Source organism: Chiloscyllium plagiosum, unplaced genomic scaffold (assembly GCF_037043375.1).
Source record: "Chiloscyllium plagiosum isolate Xiang-an unplaced genomic scaffold, Cpla_swu_hap1 HiC_scaffold_7, whole genome shotgun sequence".
In the NCBI taxonomy this organism is placed as follows: Eukaryota; Metazoa; Chordata; class Chondrichthyes; order Orectolobiformes; family Hemiscylliidae; genus Chiloscyllium; species Chiloscyllium plagiosum.
The window spans coordinates 67,717,474-67,735,095 of NW_028270145.1; the positions used below are offsets into that span (position 1 = coordinate 67,717,474).

The 17,622-nt window shown below is 38.5% G+C and overlaps 1 protein-coding gene across 1 annotated transcript in view; it reads right to left on the reverse strand.

Annotated features, from left to right (window-relative positions):
- Positions 1 to 8,996, reverse strand: part of LOC122551638 (voltage-gated inwardly rectifying potassium channel KCNH7-like) — a 470,988-nt gene extending 461,992 nt beyond the window's left edge. The window contains exon 1 of the mRNA XM_043693875.2: positions 8,354 to 8,996. Within this exon, the coding sequence (XP_043549810.2) occupies positions 8,354 to 8,429 (76 nt within the window). The 5' untranslated portion in view covers positions 8,430 to 8,996. The remainder of the gene's footprint in view (positions 1 to 8,353) is intronic.
- Positions 8,997 to 17,622: the final 8,626 nt, after the last annotated feature.

Below are 17,622 nucleotides of genomic sequence, written 5' to 3' on the forward strand. Positions count from 1 at the left end.
GTTTTTACATGATAACAAAGAGAATTTCAAAATTGTTGAAGTTTGAAAATATTATCAGAACACAAAACATACAGTATACTTATGTCTATTTAACATGTATATTTGTGTTTGATCAAATAGTCTTTTAATAATACAGAAATTGAGCATTGAATTAAACATATGAATTAAGGAACTTGCACAGATGAGTTCAATTTTCACGATACCGTATGTACCCAACTATGTGGTGTTGCCATATATCTCACGCATTCCAAATCTCACAAATACCTTGTTTGGATTCCACAAGAACTGTGCTTTCAATGAATTCTGTTTATCTTTCTAGCACGTGCATACTTCCAGTACACAGAAAATACTTTTTCTATATTTGAATTGCAGTTGCATGCAAGAATTTCTATACAAGTCTTAATGGACTTCATTCTGCACTCAAATTCAGCTTTGAAATGGAATCATTGAGCTCCCTTTAGTTGATGTCCTAATTCACAAATCATCCAAGACTACTCTACTATTGTCAATATTCACTAAACATGTTGGAATACCTACAGTTTCATGCTATAAGATTAGTCTTACCAGCACCTCATTAATAGGGCTTGAGCCAGTTATTCACCATGTAAGCTTCATGCTGAAAAGGGGTGCATCAAAGGTATCCTGCAGTATAATGGCTACCCTAATCAGATAATTTCTCACCTTATATCACACAAACTCATTAACAAACCTACGGCTGTCATTTTTAATCCTGAAAAGTGCTCATTCTACCTCAGATTATCCTAAATTATTGTAAAGTTTTGAGAAACAGTGAAGCTAGCTGCTCCCTGCTATATAAATGCAGAAGCAGTAGAAGTGATATTTGCCACCAACAGGATGCTGCCATTAAGGCAAAGCGATGTTCTGCCTATCACACTAATGAATGAGGTGGTACATGAATTTCAGAATGTAAGCCATACATTCCAAAGACTTGCAGGTTGTTTCATGCAGGATATCTCTTTAGCTGTTTGCAACAAGCAAAGTACTGACCATATTCAACCAGCGCATTCTTGCAAAACTCATAACACATTGTTCAATGATAACTCTGATTCTGCCTTTGGGTAGCATTTGCTGGCTAATCCTGTTGAGTAAAAAAAGTACTGACAACAATTTATGCTTGTCAGTTGGGTTCACAATGTGGTGCACTTGCATGTATGAGCATCCACATGTATTAATGCATAAGGCCCACACTTTTGTATTCGGAAAGAATATGTGCCCATATCAACTCAACAAAATATTGAATGCCTTGACAAATCAGAGTCAGTCATTCTGGTTTAAAATTTAAGCAAAACATGGCAGTTAACTGTCAATCATCATTTTCTGTGGCAAAACCTCTGCCAAACAAGAAGCATTCACCTCTCATATAGTATAAACTGCTGGGTCTCTTCAGTTATTACTTCTGTAAATTGCCATGATGAATGTAGGATGTAAAGCTTTGACAAAATGGGGTCTTTATCAGCAATATTTTGTTAGCAATGTAAAAATATTTAATGATTTGAAAATTGCTAGGCTCTGTTCAAATTCCACAATGTAGGTCTGCGTTAAAACATCACTGTTGTATTGAAGACTGTAACTAGAAATTTCTCTGAACAACATCTTGCATATCTATTTTTGCTAATTATTTTCTCCTGCTCAATAAGGTGTGAGATGACAAATTAAGGAATACTACCATGTTCTGTGTATGTATTAATTGCACGGTGAAGAAAGGGAATTTCGCAGGGACTATATCCTTCTGTATCAGTACTGCTTGGCCTCAAATACAAATCTTAAATTGCCTTTCAGAGTTAAACCAATGTAATTGGAACAAATGCTAAATGAGATTAAAAATCCAAAACAATTTGAACTTGTATTGGTTATATGCATACTCAGAGGCAAATAATTTTCATAAAATCATTTCAAACTCAATTGTACCTTTCCTAGTGTGAAACATACAAAACTCATATTCCTGCTTATATTTCTATGTACACGACAGTTTCAATGTATTTCCAGAAGTTGCCCAGTTTTTAATTTATATTTTAGAGGCACATTATAAAGAAAACAGGCTGTCAGTGATAAAACATTATCTTTTCGTAACTGTCTGGCGCTTAATGCTGTTACATTAGTGCCTCATCGGGTTGGGCCAGAGTTCTAACTGAACTGAAATATTAACTGTGAGATATCATGATTAGCTGCTTTGTCCCTTCCTTTATCGCCATCTCTGCTATTACAATACCAACAAGAATCAGACACAAGCAGAGGTATGAGTACAATACCGATTGTCCCATAAAGGATGATACATTACTGTAACAGGTCACATATAATATCATGCAGTGAGTATGAGGATGATTTTTCTTGCATCTGGGAGGGAAAATGTAACCCTGATCTCCGCTGCTTTCACTAAAAGCTACAGCCATATACCTGAGCAGTCTTGATGGAAATATAATCTCTGGCAATCAAAGCTGGAAAGCAATATAGCTGATTCCTTGTAGCTTCAATCTGAGAAGTGGAAGTGTAACCATTATCTATGCTTCTTTATTGGAGAAGAAAGTGATTGCCTTGGGGCCTCATGGTTTAACGAGAGGGAAACAAAACAGCTGTGGACATGGTCCTTCGTGGTTCTGTGTCAGAAAGTTCTAGACTTGAGAACATCATGTAAGGTAGCACAAGAATATAGTGCAATGCTGTTGGAAGCACCAACTTTTGGAGAAAATAAAACTAAAGCTGCTTGATGATGTGGAGTTAAAAGATTCCCATGGTTTATGTGAAGAATAACAAAGGGAAAATAATTATATCTTACTGAACACCAAAAATAAGTAAGTGACCATTCATCTCCAAACTGTTTAGTGGATGTGATTTGAATTCTGAATCTGGCTATATAATAGCAGTAACATTAAAATAATGAATTAATTGATTGTTTTCGTCTTTTGAACATTGTGGAAACACGATTTGGCTTATTTGGCTTTGCAGTATGTATATCTATGATGTGTACTAGTGTAATGTTGTAAATATATCTTGCCATTGGTAGTAAGGTTGGAGAGGATGCAGTCCTGTTCCTGGCAGGCTATGTATGATTGGAGAATATGTTTATGTTCCAGTTGGCCCAGTGAGGCCACTGCCACAGCTTTGATCCTTAACATTAGTCAATGAGTCCATGATTTCCCATTTTTATACTACTGAAATATAACTATGTATCTGCAGTAGGACATTTATACTTTACATACCATTGACCTTATGACCTTGCACACTCTGCTTGATTGTTTTCAGCCACAATGAATCAAAATTTAAGAAATATTGAGGAATATTCAACAAGAGTTAATGTTGAGTATAAAACAGACTAAAGTACACAGTTTTGATTCATAAGCTGGCACTGTATGAAAGTTTAGCTAAAATTTTGTAGAATACAAGTAGGAAAATTCACTGTAACAAACATCCAATATCAAATGTAACTTTAGTCATTGTTTAATTAAAAAGCTTATGATTACCAACTTTAAAAGCACCATCAATGTAATTTACTCATGAAGGCTACTTTTATGGAAAATTGGAAAGACAACACAAGTAGATTGCTTTTTAATTAATTCATAGGATGTGTGTCATTGGCAAGACCAACATTAGTTAGCTGTCTCAAAATACCTTTGAGAAAGTGGCAACGAAATACCTTGACTACTTGTCGGCTGTAACAAAGGGCAATTAAGAGCCTCATTGCTTTGGCTCAGGATTTGCATGCAGGCCAGACTCTTTAAGGATAATCGATTTATTTCTCTAAACAACATCTGTGAACTGCATTGATTGTGAAAAATTGCTGTATTGAAGTAGATTTGTTTGAAAACTTTGGGAGCTAAATTGGATAGTCCCTGAAATTGGACATGGCAATCAAATGCAAGATTACATTATACCCACTCATAGTCTCTCAAATGGCACACACACTTTCCATTGCCTGGTAATTATAATTATTGTAGTCTTCTGTATAATGCTGAATGCATAGCTCATTGGTTGGGCATCATCACAGGGGTCCACATTTGGGTGGGACTTCTACTGTTTGAAGCTAGCCTGCACAATTTAAAGTTAAACTTAATCTCTTAAAGGTGAGCTGTATTCTGGTAGGAGCTTTGGCTAAATCTTCATGGAGCAGTGATAAATCTGGAGGAAGCAACAGAGAAGGTGTTCCATGGCTTTCAAATGCTACACTGTAGGCCTTAGTGCATCAGGTGGAGAGAGCAAGAGAGATGTTATTTCCCCTGCAAGAGCCAGGTGGCCCGAGGCAAATATTAAAAAGGCAGCAGGAACAGTCTGTAGCAGCTTGACTGAAATTCATAGCTTTACCTCACTATTTCAGACTTAGCATTGCTGCAAGGCTTACACTCAGGCTCAGTATCCCAATTATGACTGTGGGTACCAGTGCTCATTAGTGGTTTGGATGTTATCACAGAACTTAAGTAGATTACTAAAATAACCCAGGCACCTCAGGATTGTCTTTACCACCAAGCAGGCACCTTCTAGTTTTATGTGGTGGCTCAAAGATTGCTGGAACAGCAGACTTACACAAAATAAATGCATCATGCCAGTGGTCAAGATAACAGGAGTTCACCAGTATGATATGCTTGGATATTCATATCTGAAAATGTGTTGTAGGAAAAGCGCAGCAGGTCAGGCAGCATCCAAGGAGCAGGAGAATCGACGTTTCGGGCATGAGCCCTTCTTCAGGAATCCTGAAGAAGGGCTCATGCCCGAAACGTCGATTCTCCTGCTCCTTGGATGCTGCCTGACCTGCTGCGCTTTTCCAGCAACACATTTTCAGCTCTGATCTCCAGCATCTGCAGCCCTCACTTTCTCCTTGGATATTCATATGCCAAGTATACAATAATTGTACTCTTAATGGTTTCAGCACATTCTGTAATTGAATTGTAATGCAGCCAAAGTCATGTCTGTACAATAATTTGCACATTGCCATAATGGGAAGCCTGAAATCTTGGCAAAGCCAGAACTAGAGTCTAAAGTTTAAAGGAAAGACAATTAAGTCGCTTCTCCTGACACAAAGAATGTCTGTGAGGTCTTTAATACAGTGATGAATGCTGAAATTGAAGGATTTTTGCTGAGTTATGTGTTCCAACTCGGAAGAATCCACTTGAAGAAAAACATTTCAGAGCCACAACTTCCCAGCTGCTGGCTGTGTTATTCTCATCCTGTGCTGAGGCTCAAGAGGTGGAACAGTTTTTGGTGAAGCACAGATTTGAAACACATGACTTCACATTTAGTAACAGTGAGGAGGTGTGATACCTGCAGTCTTTAGGCAGAAAGTCCCTTTTCCACCTCCTTTTTGAGCAGCTCATCTTAGTCAATGCCTCTGCTCCATCTCCATCTGATGTTGCAACTCAAGGCCCATTGAAACTCTAGCTTCATAACAGTAAGCAAATCATTTACTTAGCAACCTAGCTGCAGGATCAAATTCCTTTCCAATATCCAATACAATTCCCTGCAGAATTTTCTAACTTTTCTGAACTCCTCCAAACAGCCTGTACTTCTAAAAACTCTGAAAGAGACAGTAGAAATTAATAATAAGAAAAAACCCAATAAGTTAGATAATGATGTGTTTTTAAAAATAGAACAATGCCTTATTCAGCTGGATCAGTTATAAATTTAAAAACTGTGATGGATACTTTTTTATTAAGCAAAGGTATTAAGTGAAATGGGCCAAAAGCAGCTATATGCAATTAGGCCACAGACCAACCATAGTCTCAGATGGTAGAACAGACTCGCGGGGCAGATTGGCCTATTCCTGTTCCTATATTCCTTATGTGTATAGAGAGGATATTAATGACAGTGGTGCAGTAAGCAGCTATCAAATTAGTGTTAGGCACAGTTTAGGCTTCGTGATCTTCCTAGTCTGCACATGTCTGGCACATCCACACAACACTATGTGAATGTCTTCAACAAAATTGTGTTCAGTATGGTCTGCAGTAAAAGTGAGTGAGAGTGACATGGTTTCCAGTTTTCTGATAAACCACCACCCTTGACATTGAAACTGTAGGTACAGAGGAGTGTATTTTTTGAGCTATATGACTATTGAAGCTTTGACAGATTTCACGTTTGTCACACGAATAGGATATACCCAAATCTTGTTTTGGATTTTGTTTTTCTGATCATCTGCTATCTGTTCTTAAATTTAAATGTTGCAGATGCACATTGCAGATGCATATGTTCAAAAATGTGATTGACTGTGCATTATCCAAATTGATAGGTATTTTATTTTTTTTTGTTGGGAAGTGAGTATCATTGGCAGTGGCAGAATGTATTTCCCATCACAAGTTAGTCTTGCAAAGGTTTTGAGAGCTGCCTTTGTGAATTGGTGCAGTCCATGTGGTTTTGGTAGATCCATGTTGCTGTTAGGAAGAGTGTCATAGAGCCATTGAGATCTACAGTAGATAACAGTGCAACATAATTTTCCAGAATTGTGCTAGAGAACACAGTTTCAGTACAAATAAAGTGTGAATGAAATTTGCCCAATTTTAATTTGAAAAGAGAAGTCAATATTTGTATTTTACATGTCTAATTATTTCTGGGCTTTGCAATTTTGCACTCTTCTAAGAAATTCAGTTGAAAAGTCAGCGAACCTGCAGTGCTAACAAGGCCTGAAGCTTTTTACACAGAGCCTTTTATTAATAACATCCCAGACACAGTTGATCAGCTAATGAGAAGTGAAGGTTTTTTGAAAAAAAAAATATGGTAACTGCATGAAAAGTGAAATTTCCAATCAGTCTCTAAATACAATGTATTGTAACAGGTCCAGTCGAACACAAGCATCTCTTCCAAAGCAATCAACTCCTGGGAGATCCAAACTTCTTTGCACCTGTTGTTGCATGGGGACATAGCACAGCACGCCATGTCAGTTGAGATATAGGCTGTTATGGAATCAGAAGCTTAAAGTGAAACCTCACATTGTATTAAAAAAAACACACCTGCGCACTTGTTCAAAACAAGAGAGAGAGATGAAACTGGCTGGCATATTATTGTCGGATTTCTGGGGCTTAACTCTTATTTGGGATTGAAATGTTCCCTGTCTGCAATGATTGTACAGGCTCCTTCGGGGCAGTGAATATTCTTTTCTAGTATGCACACAATCACTAAGCTGTTGACAACTGAGCAGAAATAAGCACTGGATTCACTCAGAAACTCTCAGGATTGGCAAAATTGAAAATTGGAAGAAAAAAAGTAAAACAATCATAGCTGCATTACAAATCAGTGGTTCTGAAATTCAGTTTAAGTAATATTGCTTGACATATGACTATGCTGTAATTTATGAGAGCCAGTTAATGCTGACATAATAAAAGTGGTGTTCTGCATTGAGTATTAACATTTCTTACTTATCCAGTCCCTCCAAAATAAAAAGAAGCCAACAATGAAACAAATTACTCTATAACAGAAGAGGGCTGTTCTATATAAACTGAGTTTTGTACCAACCCTAGTTTCCATTTGACAGCAAGAAATCTGAGTCAACTTTGTTGTAATTTGCATCATTTGACGTCACAGCATTTAGATGTTGCTGCTTTTGTATACATTCAGTAAATAGCCGCCACATTCAAGGAATGAAGCTTTTTTTTAATGTTCAAATTAAACTTAATGAACGTTCACATTAAAATCACTTGTATTTAACCGAGCTAGTTGGTTCACCATGTCAACTTATCTCATGTACGCACGCACATTAAACTGGCAGGTTTATGCTCTTGATTCATGTCCGCAGAGACGTGGACTAACACATTGTAAAACCTTTAACAGCCATAAACAGAAAGCTTATGTTATTTCCCTGGGCTACTCCGAATCTTGGTACCAATTCCCGGAAGCCACTCCACTGTGTTACTCAGTTCACCTTACAAAGATAATTGATACAACTTTGTTTTTTTATAAGTACAATAGCACCACGCTACAACATCATTTCAACAATTGCTTAATATAGAGGCACATGATATATACTTCACACATGACTGAGAAGTACTGCTTTTAACGTTCAGTTTGTCGCTTTCCCTTTCAAATGATAGTTTATTCCTGCACATTGATTTGGTTGTCTGCTGAGAGCGACCTTAAATTGGAAAAACCGTATAGAAACCGAGTAACCCTCCTTGCGATTTTCCAAAAAGAAACAATAGTGAAATTCTCGATTATCATCTGGATTTTGGGAAGACCAAAACCAAGCACCTTTTACAAACTAAGATAAAAATCTGCATTGCAATTGCAACCCCGCCTTTACATTCTTAATTAGATCTCCACAACCACTAGAAGATCAATTGTGAAAGGGCAGCCCACCGCCACACATCCAGACTGACAAGATCTTGAAATTTGACAGCAAGTGTATTTTTCTACTTACTTTGGCCCTCGAATTTCCGTATAATGGTCCCCAGAAAGGTATTTTGCGGCGCAACATGCCCTCTTCGCACAGGCATGTTTGATGTGATGTGGTTGCTTTGCCCGATTGAAAGAGCCGTTGCGATCCGTTCGGTATATGCTCCTCTTAACAACCACTCTGCCTCTCTCGGATCGTCCCTTTGTCAGAAAAGCATCATCGACAACACAGTCACTCTCCGCTTGGCAACAGCAGACCTTCCGGGAACATCCAGAACTCAGGGTCCCCCAGCAGACCCGAGCACCCGCGCAGAGAATGACAATGAACAATGCCCCGGTCCACCTTCTCGGAACAAAAGCATCGCAAATTTCGGAAGGATGTGCTTTCCTCAAAGCGCCAGGGTGCTGTTGAACGGAAGATATCAGCAGCTCTGAGAGCCCGGGTGACGCTCCCCTCGGCTCCACACGCAGCTCTGATTACCCGAGCGTGTCTGTACTCAACTGATCGCTGCCCATTCCACTTTATGTTAGAAACAAATTCACGAAACGGCACACGGGATTAAAAGGAAAGCACTGTAGACAACAAGAAGGGCGGAACATGCCCACTTGGCCAAGTCACTACAATTAGTTGTGAAAACAATCACTGCTCGATAACCACTGATGGCTGTCCAAGGTACTGAAACACAACTCCAATTTAATTTGAAATGACGCAAGTGTTTCACAAAAGTAAAACACATCCCTGCACACACAACAGCCATTACCGAGCACCCACAAAATAGACAGGTGAGATTAACAAGAAAACAGAATAAATATCCGTGGATGCAGGCGTTTCTGAATATGAGGCTTTAGAACATATTAATTCCCCAATAAAATGAGTGGGATTTTGCTCAGTTAAGAACAAGTTAAGAATTTTACAGCGTGATACAGAAATATTTATTCGGATGTTGCAAAACTTAATTTGATGTGAACCTAATTCCGCTTTATGCATATGGGTAAATCGATTTAAAGTGAATCGAATGAACAAAGGTTTTCTCAATTGTACTTGACTGGCTTCTTCCGTTCAGGCGATGAAAAGAATGGTAAACATTATTCGAAACTATGGAATGATACGAAGTGCAGGTACAGATAGAAATGAGACGCCACCAGGGTGAAGAAGATAACTAATCTTGGGGTGTAAAAGAACCATAGTAACTTTAGCTCGCCAAAGACATAGGAAAAGACATAGGAATAGTCTATACATATAAACAAAGTCAAATATTCCAATGTCGCCGATTTAAGATGAATTGTCTGACAGCTAGTTCGGAAACCAAGTCAGGTTTAGATTTAGGATACTTGTGGGATAAATTAGACGTTTTATTGTGATAGTTCTCATATTGCTAACTGGAATGGGGATCGTGGTTAATGTGGAGTTTGGGTTGGTGATGTGAAACAGAAATTACAAAATAAGCCAAATGATGAAAAGAGAGGTCTGACCAGGGTTAATGTTGATTTTTTGAGGTGGGATTGATGCAACAATGGATTCTGTCTACGAACTTTGAGCAGGAAATTTAGGTGAGATGTGACTTCACAGTTCTGCAGTGGAGATCAAGGTTATCAAAGTAAAAATGATAGAGAAACCATTTGACAAGAGTTGAGTTTGAAGAGGGGAAAGATTTACAAGGGACCTAAGGGACAACTTTTTCACATAGAGGGTTGTGTTTATGGAATGAGCTGCCAAAGAAAGTGGTGGAGATTAGCATATCTACAAAATTTAAAAGGCACTATGATGGATACATGAATAGGAAGGATTTAGAGGGATATGGACCAAATGCTGAAAAAATGGGACTAAATTATTTTAGGATACTGGTTGGCATGGATGTGTATGACTCTATGAGGTGATCAGATCAAATTTCTTCTTGATCTGTAATGTCTGTTTCACATAACTGCCCACAACTCCCCAACATTTTTTGTTTTATTTATTGATAGGATAGGGGTGTCACTCGGGAAGTGCCAGTGTTTAACTCCCATTTCTAAATATCTTAAGGAAGGTGTAGTGATTTCGCTTCTTGAAGTGCTGCATTTCTTGTGGAGTTGGTCATCTCACAGTATTGTTGAGGTTATAGTTTGAAATTTTGACCCAGTGTCTGCAAAGAAAAGGCCACATCCAAGAAAAGATGTTGCATGACTTGGAGGGCAAGGTACAGTTAGTGGTGTTGCTTTGGGCCTATGGAGGTAGTGAAGACTGCAGATGCTGGAAAGTGAGAGTTGATAAAATGGAGAGCTGGAAAAGCACGCAAGTCAAGCAGAACAGGAGAATCAAAGTTTCAGGTAGGACCCTTAATCAGGACCAATGCCACATATCTTCTTTGGACCTATGCCATTTATCTTCTACATGGTACTGAACATGGATTGGGAGATGCTGTTGAAGGAGTCAGAATAATGGTGAACACTTAAGTGACTAATTATAGGAGTCAACTCCATCAATCCCTCTATTTTCAATGATGTCAATGTCCAGTATGAATCTTGACAGCAAAGGCTGCAGTGTTTGAAACCATCTTCTGTCAGAAATGTTAAACCAAGCCTCAATCTTAAGCTCCTGATTGTCACAGAAGCCAGTCTTTTTCCAACTCAGTTCACGCTATATGAAGTCCAGAAATGGTTGAGTACCCTGGATATAGCAAAATCTATGGTGCAGGACTACAATCCACTGTAGCGCTGCCTTCTGCCCCAGAAAGAGTCTCACATGTCTGGGACATTGCCCAGACATCTCCTGTTCACAAAATTCTTTGGATGTCCAACGAACCAGTTACCACATGATCAATCTACTCTCAAATTTCAACAAAGTGGTGGAAGGTGTCATCAGTACTGCAGAAAGTGACACTTTTTTGCTTGTTTTTTATTCTAGATGATTCCAGCAAGGCCAGTACTTATTGCTCATCCATTGTTTTCTTGAGAAGATGATGACAAAACCACTTCTTGAACCATTGCAGTCAAATAGATACACCCACAATGTTTTTACTGTCATGGTTTGATGCAATTGAATGGCTTTTTCAGTTATTTCAGAGGGCAGATGAGATTTTAAATTGATGACTACACCACATATTGGAATTACACTTTTATCATCGGTATATAAATTTACATCCATTTTTAGAATAACTTTTTGAAGCTCTAAAGACCAACATAAATGTTGAAATATGTGGTAGCTACATTGATAAGAAGGCTATAATTTACATTTCCACTGCAAGTCATATACCAAACAGCCATTTCAGGATGCAGAGAGAAAAATCAGGTAGGAAAATGAGTAGGTCTGTGATGGTCAAAATATGATGTGTAACTAAAGAAATTATCAAGAATGGTATGAGGAGAAGGAAACACCAATAACAGAGACATCAATGCAATAGAAATAAAAGTGAAAGATGGGGTGTAACTGTAAATAGAGTGTAGGCCAGATTCATGATATGAAGCACACTTATAGACAGAAAAAAATCATGTTGATGGTGTTTTCTGCACCTTTCAAGGCTTACAAAATAGAGAAAAGCCATTTAGCTCATCACATTGTGTTTGCTCTTTCATTGAGAAACCTAATACTAAATCTCACTAATGCAGGGTCTTCTTCTTTTTCCATCTATTCCTCTGGTTGACAATAACTTCTTAAAGCTACAATGACCATTGCTGTAACCTCATAGTCAGAACATTTCTTTCTCAATTGTCTACTGCATATAAATATTTTACCTAAACACTGTCCTCCCTCTATTAAAGATAAAATATTAATTGTTGAATCACTGCCCACTTGCAATAGTTGACATACTCACTCAAAACTTTTAAGCGTAAGAGAACTTCCATTCAATTCCATCTTTGCCTTTTCTATGGAAAGATGCCCATTAATTCAAGTCTCTCTCAAATATCCATTCTAGTACTGCATATAGATCTCATTTCCTCTCAATCACAGGATCACCTACATTCATCATTTGTATGTATTGCTGCCTCAGATCATTTGCTGCTAAGATTTTCATCTATGCTTTCGTTAGTTCCAAATGAAACTATCTTAATGTTCTCTTGACTGGTTTTCCATCTTTCATGAACTTGAAATCATTCAAAATTCTGCGCTTTGTATCCTAACCTGTACTTAGCTCCATTCAACATCACAACTTGCTGGCCTTGATTCCCATTCCAGCTAATATGCAATTATAAAATTTACATCCTTATGTTCACATCCCAACATGACCTCCTTTGAAATATCACTGTAAATATCTACAATCCTAAAATCATTCCAGAACATTGCTTACCGCCCTGGATTATATCTCCTCAAACCTCATGATGCGGAAAAGTTAGCTGAGTTGGCAAAATGGCTGAAACTTCAGATTATATCAATGGTATTGTTTCAATTCTGTGATAATTTTAAGATCTGTCTGGTCACTCTGTCTTGAAAGTGTAAGGCAATGGCTAACTACCACTGAATAAAATCTGGCACTGGAAATGCATAGCAGATCAGGCAGCATCTGAGGAGCAGGAGAATCAATGTTTCGGGCATAAGACCTTATGCCCAAAATGTCGATTCTCCTGCTCCTCTGATGCTGCCTGGCCTGCTGTGCTTCTCCAGTGCTACACTTTTCAACTCTGATCTCCTAGTCACTGAATAAAACCTGTCAAAGCAACAACTCAAGTTGAAAAATTAGCCAACAATGAGACAAGGAATTTGTCTCTGGGCAGAGCAAACACAAACATGAAACCTTCATGTCTTTTTTTCACTCATAAAACCATTCTGTTTGATAAAGCTTTCAAACATAGAGTCATAAAGTCATAGCAATGTACAGCATGTCAATAAACCCTTCGGTCCAACTCATCCATGCTGACCACATATTCTAAATTAATCTAATCCCATTTGCCAATATTTGGCCCATATCCCTCTAAGCCCTTCCTATTCATATATCCAGCCAGATGCCTTTTAAATTTTGTAATGTACCAGCCTCCGTCAACTCCTTTGGTAACTCATTCCATACATGCACCACCCTCTGCATAAAAATCTTGTCCCCCGGGATCTTTTAAATCTTTCTCCTCTCACCTTAAACTTTTGCCCTCCAGTTCTGGACTCCCCTAAACTGGGGGAAAGATTTTGACTATTCACCCTAACCATGCCTCTCAAAATTTTATAAACCTCTACAAGGTAACCTCTCAGCCTTCGACATTCCAGAGAAAAAACCCTAGCCTATTCAATTTCTCTTTATAGTCCCAACTCTCCAACCATGGTAACATCCTTGTAAATCTTTTCTGAACTCTGTCAAGTTTCACAACATCTTTCCAAAAGGAAGGAGACCAGAATTGCATGCAATATTCCAAAAGTGACTTGTACAGCCCCAACATGATCTCCCAACTCCTGTACTCAGTGCTCTGACCAATAAAGGAAAACATACCAAATGCCTTCTTCAGTATCCTATCTATCTGCAACTCTACTTTCAAGGAGCTATGAACCTGCACTCCAAGGTCTCTTTGTTCAGCAACACTCCCTAGGACCCTACCATTAAGTGTATAAGTCCTGCTAAGATTTGCTTTCCTAAAATGCAGCATTTATCTGAATTAAACTTCATCTCCCACTCCTCAGCCCATTGGCCCATCTGGTCCAGATCCTGTTTTAATCTGAGGTAACCCTCTTCGCTGTCCACTACACCTCCAATTTTGGTGTCATCTGCAAACTTACTAACTGTACCTCTTATGCTCGCATCCAAATCATTTATGTAAATGACAAAAAGTAGAGGACCCAGCATTGATCCTTGTGGCACTCCACTACTCACAGGCCTCCAGTCTGAAAAACAACCCTTCATCACCCCCTCTGTCGTCTATCTTCGAGCCAGTTTTGTATCCAATTGGCTAGTTTTCCCTGTATTCCATGAGATCTAACCTGATGAACCAGTTTCCCATGGGGAACCTTGTTGAACACCTTACTGAAGTCCATATAGATCACGTCAACCACTCTGTCCTCATCAATCGTCTTTGTTATTTTTTCAAAAAACCCAATCAAGTTTATGAGACATGACTTCCCATGCACAAAGCCATGTTGACTATCCTGAATCAGTCCTTGCCTTTCCAAATACATGTACATCCTGTCCCTCAGGATTCCCTCCAACAACTTGACTACCACGATGTCAGGCTCACCAGTCTATAGTTCCCTGACTTGTCCTTACCACCCTTCTTAAATAGTGGCACCACATTAGCCAACCTCCAGACTCCGGCACCTCACCTATGACTATCTCAGCAAGGGGCCCATCACTCACTTCCCTATCTTACTATAATTTTCTAGTGTACACCTGATCAGGTCCTGGGGAATTATCCACTTATATGTTTTTCAAGATGTCCAGCACTTACTCCTCTGTAATATGGACAATTTACAAGATATCAACATCTATTTCCCTACATTCTATATCTTCTATGTCCTTTACCACAGTAAATATGATGCAAAATACCCGCGGAGTATCTCCCCCATCTCCTGCAGCTGCACACAAAAGCCGCCTAGCTGATCTTTGAGGGGCCCTCTTCTCTCCCTAGTTACCCTTTTGTCCTTAATGTATTTGTAAAAACCCTTTGGATTCTCCTTAACTCTATTTGCCACAGCTATCTCATGTTCCCTTTTTGCCCTCCTGATTTCCCTCTTAAGTATACTCCTTCTGTCTTTATACTCTTCTAAGGATTCACTCAATCTATCCTGTCTATACCTGACATATGCTTCTTTCTTTTTCTGAATGAAACCCTCAATTTCTTTAGTCATCCAGCATTCCTTACACCTATCAGCCTTTCCTTTCACACTGACAGAAATATACTGTCTCTGGACTCTTGTTCTCTCATTTCTAAAGGCTTCCCATTTGCCAGCCGTCCCTTTACCTGTGAACATCTGCCTCCCTATCAGCTTTTGAAAGTTTTTGCCTAATACCCTCAAAATTAGCCTTTCCTCCAATTTAGAAGTTCAACTTTCAGATCTGGTCTATCCTTTACCATCACTATTTCAAAACTATGGTCGCTGGCCCCAAAGTGCTCCCCCACTGACACCTCAGTCACCTGCCCTGCCTTATTTCTGAAGAGTAGGTCAAGTTTTGCACCTTCTCTAGTTGGTACATCCACATACAGAATCAGAAAATTTTGTTGTACATGCTTAACAAATTCCTCTCCAACTAAACCCTTAACTCTATTTCAGTCCCAGTCTATGTTTCGAAAGTTAAAATCCCGTACCATAACCTCCCCATTACTCTTACAGTTAATTGAGATCTCCTTACAAATTTGTTTCTCAATTTCCCTCTGACTATTAGGGGGTCTATAATACAAACACAACAAGGTGATCATCCCTTTCTTATTTCTCAGTTCCACCCAAATAACTTCCCTGGATGTATTTCCAGGAATATCCTTCCTCAGTACACCTGAGTAATGCTATCCCTAGTCAATAACGCCACTGCCACTGCTCTCTTGCCTCCTTTTCTGTCCTTCCTGTAGCATTTGTATCCTGGAAAATTAAGCTGCCAGTCCTGTCCATCCCTGAACCACATTTCTGCAATTGCTATGATATCCCAATCCCACATTCTTAACCATGCCCTGAGTTCATCTGCCTTCTCTGTTAGGTCTCTTGCATTGAAATAAATGCAGTATAATTTATCAGTACTACCTTGTTCTCTGCTTTGTCCCTGCCTGCCCTGACTGTTTGACTCACTTCTTTTCTCAATTGTACCAGTCTCAGATTGATCCCTTTCCTCACTATTGCTCTGGGTCCTACACCTCCTCCTCCACCCCAACTTTCTAGTTTAAATCCTCCTGATCAGCTGTAACAAATCTCCCTGCCATTATATTAGTCTTGAGAGGATTCAAGATGCCACGTAATTGCCTGTTGGAATTTTAGATTTCCCTGGCTTTCACTATACAATCAGTGTTTTGGAAATTTTGAGAAGTCTTGCAGTGCATTTTTCAGGATACATTCAGTCTCTGAGTCTCCAGGGATAAGAATATCTGGACTCAAGATTTTTTATTATGGATGAAAAGATTCCCTAGTGTGAAGGTTTGTCAAGTTTTTTTTAATTGTTTTGTATTTTACATTTTGCAGTGAAGTTGAACCTATACAATATTAAAATATAATAAGACATGAAGTGCAAACATACAAAAAAATTAAGTATTTCAGGATTGCATCATTCCCAATTTCCATAAAACTTAAAAACTAACTTTGGAATAGTAGTTCTTAAGTTTGAGGTTGATTTAAAATCCAAGAGTAACACTTCAATTGTAAATTTGATAGTTGTGAGGTTTTAATTTTGAAAATTAACAACCTTTGGGTTCTGAAATGGTGTTACCAGATGTTACTCATTTGACTATGTTCATCTATGACAGTCACTCAGCAGGGGAATCATTACATGATGCAATGAATTAGACATTCAGGGAGGATTCACCAATTCTCTACAATTTGTTGCTTCTGAAATTAGGCTAATGAAGGCCTCCACAATATTGTTCAGGGGTGTCACATGCTTTAGCTCTTGCGATCATGATTCTGTTCCAACGGATTGTATGCTAACTTATAAAAAACAAAAATAGACAGAGCACAACTGATGTTAAGCAGCTTCAAGAACATACTGCATAGACTGCATGAGTTCAGTTGATTTACAAGTTACCTTTGTCTGAATATTTGTTAAACTCATTACTGAATTTATAGCCTGGTAAAAACAATACTTTTCACTGATAGATCCTTGGTAGTCTGGGACTTTTGCTCACTTTTCTTTTGACCTAAATGCTGACCCATGTTCCTGGCCCATGAACATTTCTATCTTTTGAATGTTTATCCATACCATTTATCCCCATGATGGCACCATTTTGTAAAGCAGTAACAGCAGAAATTAAAGTTATGCGGCCAAGTTTTTAAGGAAAAATTGTGTTAAATGGCTTAAAAATTCCACCTTTTAACTATGTTGGTAGCCGTTTTACAATCAATTACATTACAATCAATTGAGTAACTGATATAAGTGCCCTTTTAATGCCCTTAGCAAAACTGATCACTGAGATGCACAAATATTCCTTGTGCCAGGTGCGCAATGGCAGGAAATGTATCATTTTCTCAGCTGAGACATCATAGCACATTCACTGTTGTGTGAATGCGAAATTGGAATGGACAGTGACTGTTCTACTCAAATTCTTGCCTGCACCTGCACAGATCAGAAAGTTTTAGTGTAATCTCAATGAAGAAATTTGGGGCCACAGTTTCCAATAATTGTTTTGAATTGCCTTTTCACTTAGAGTTTAAGTGTAAATATGTTTTTTGTCCCATCTCACACTTAAATTACATCAAATATTTTG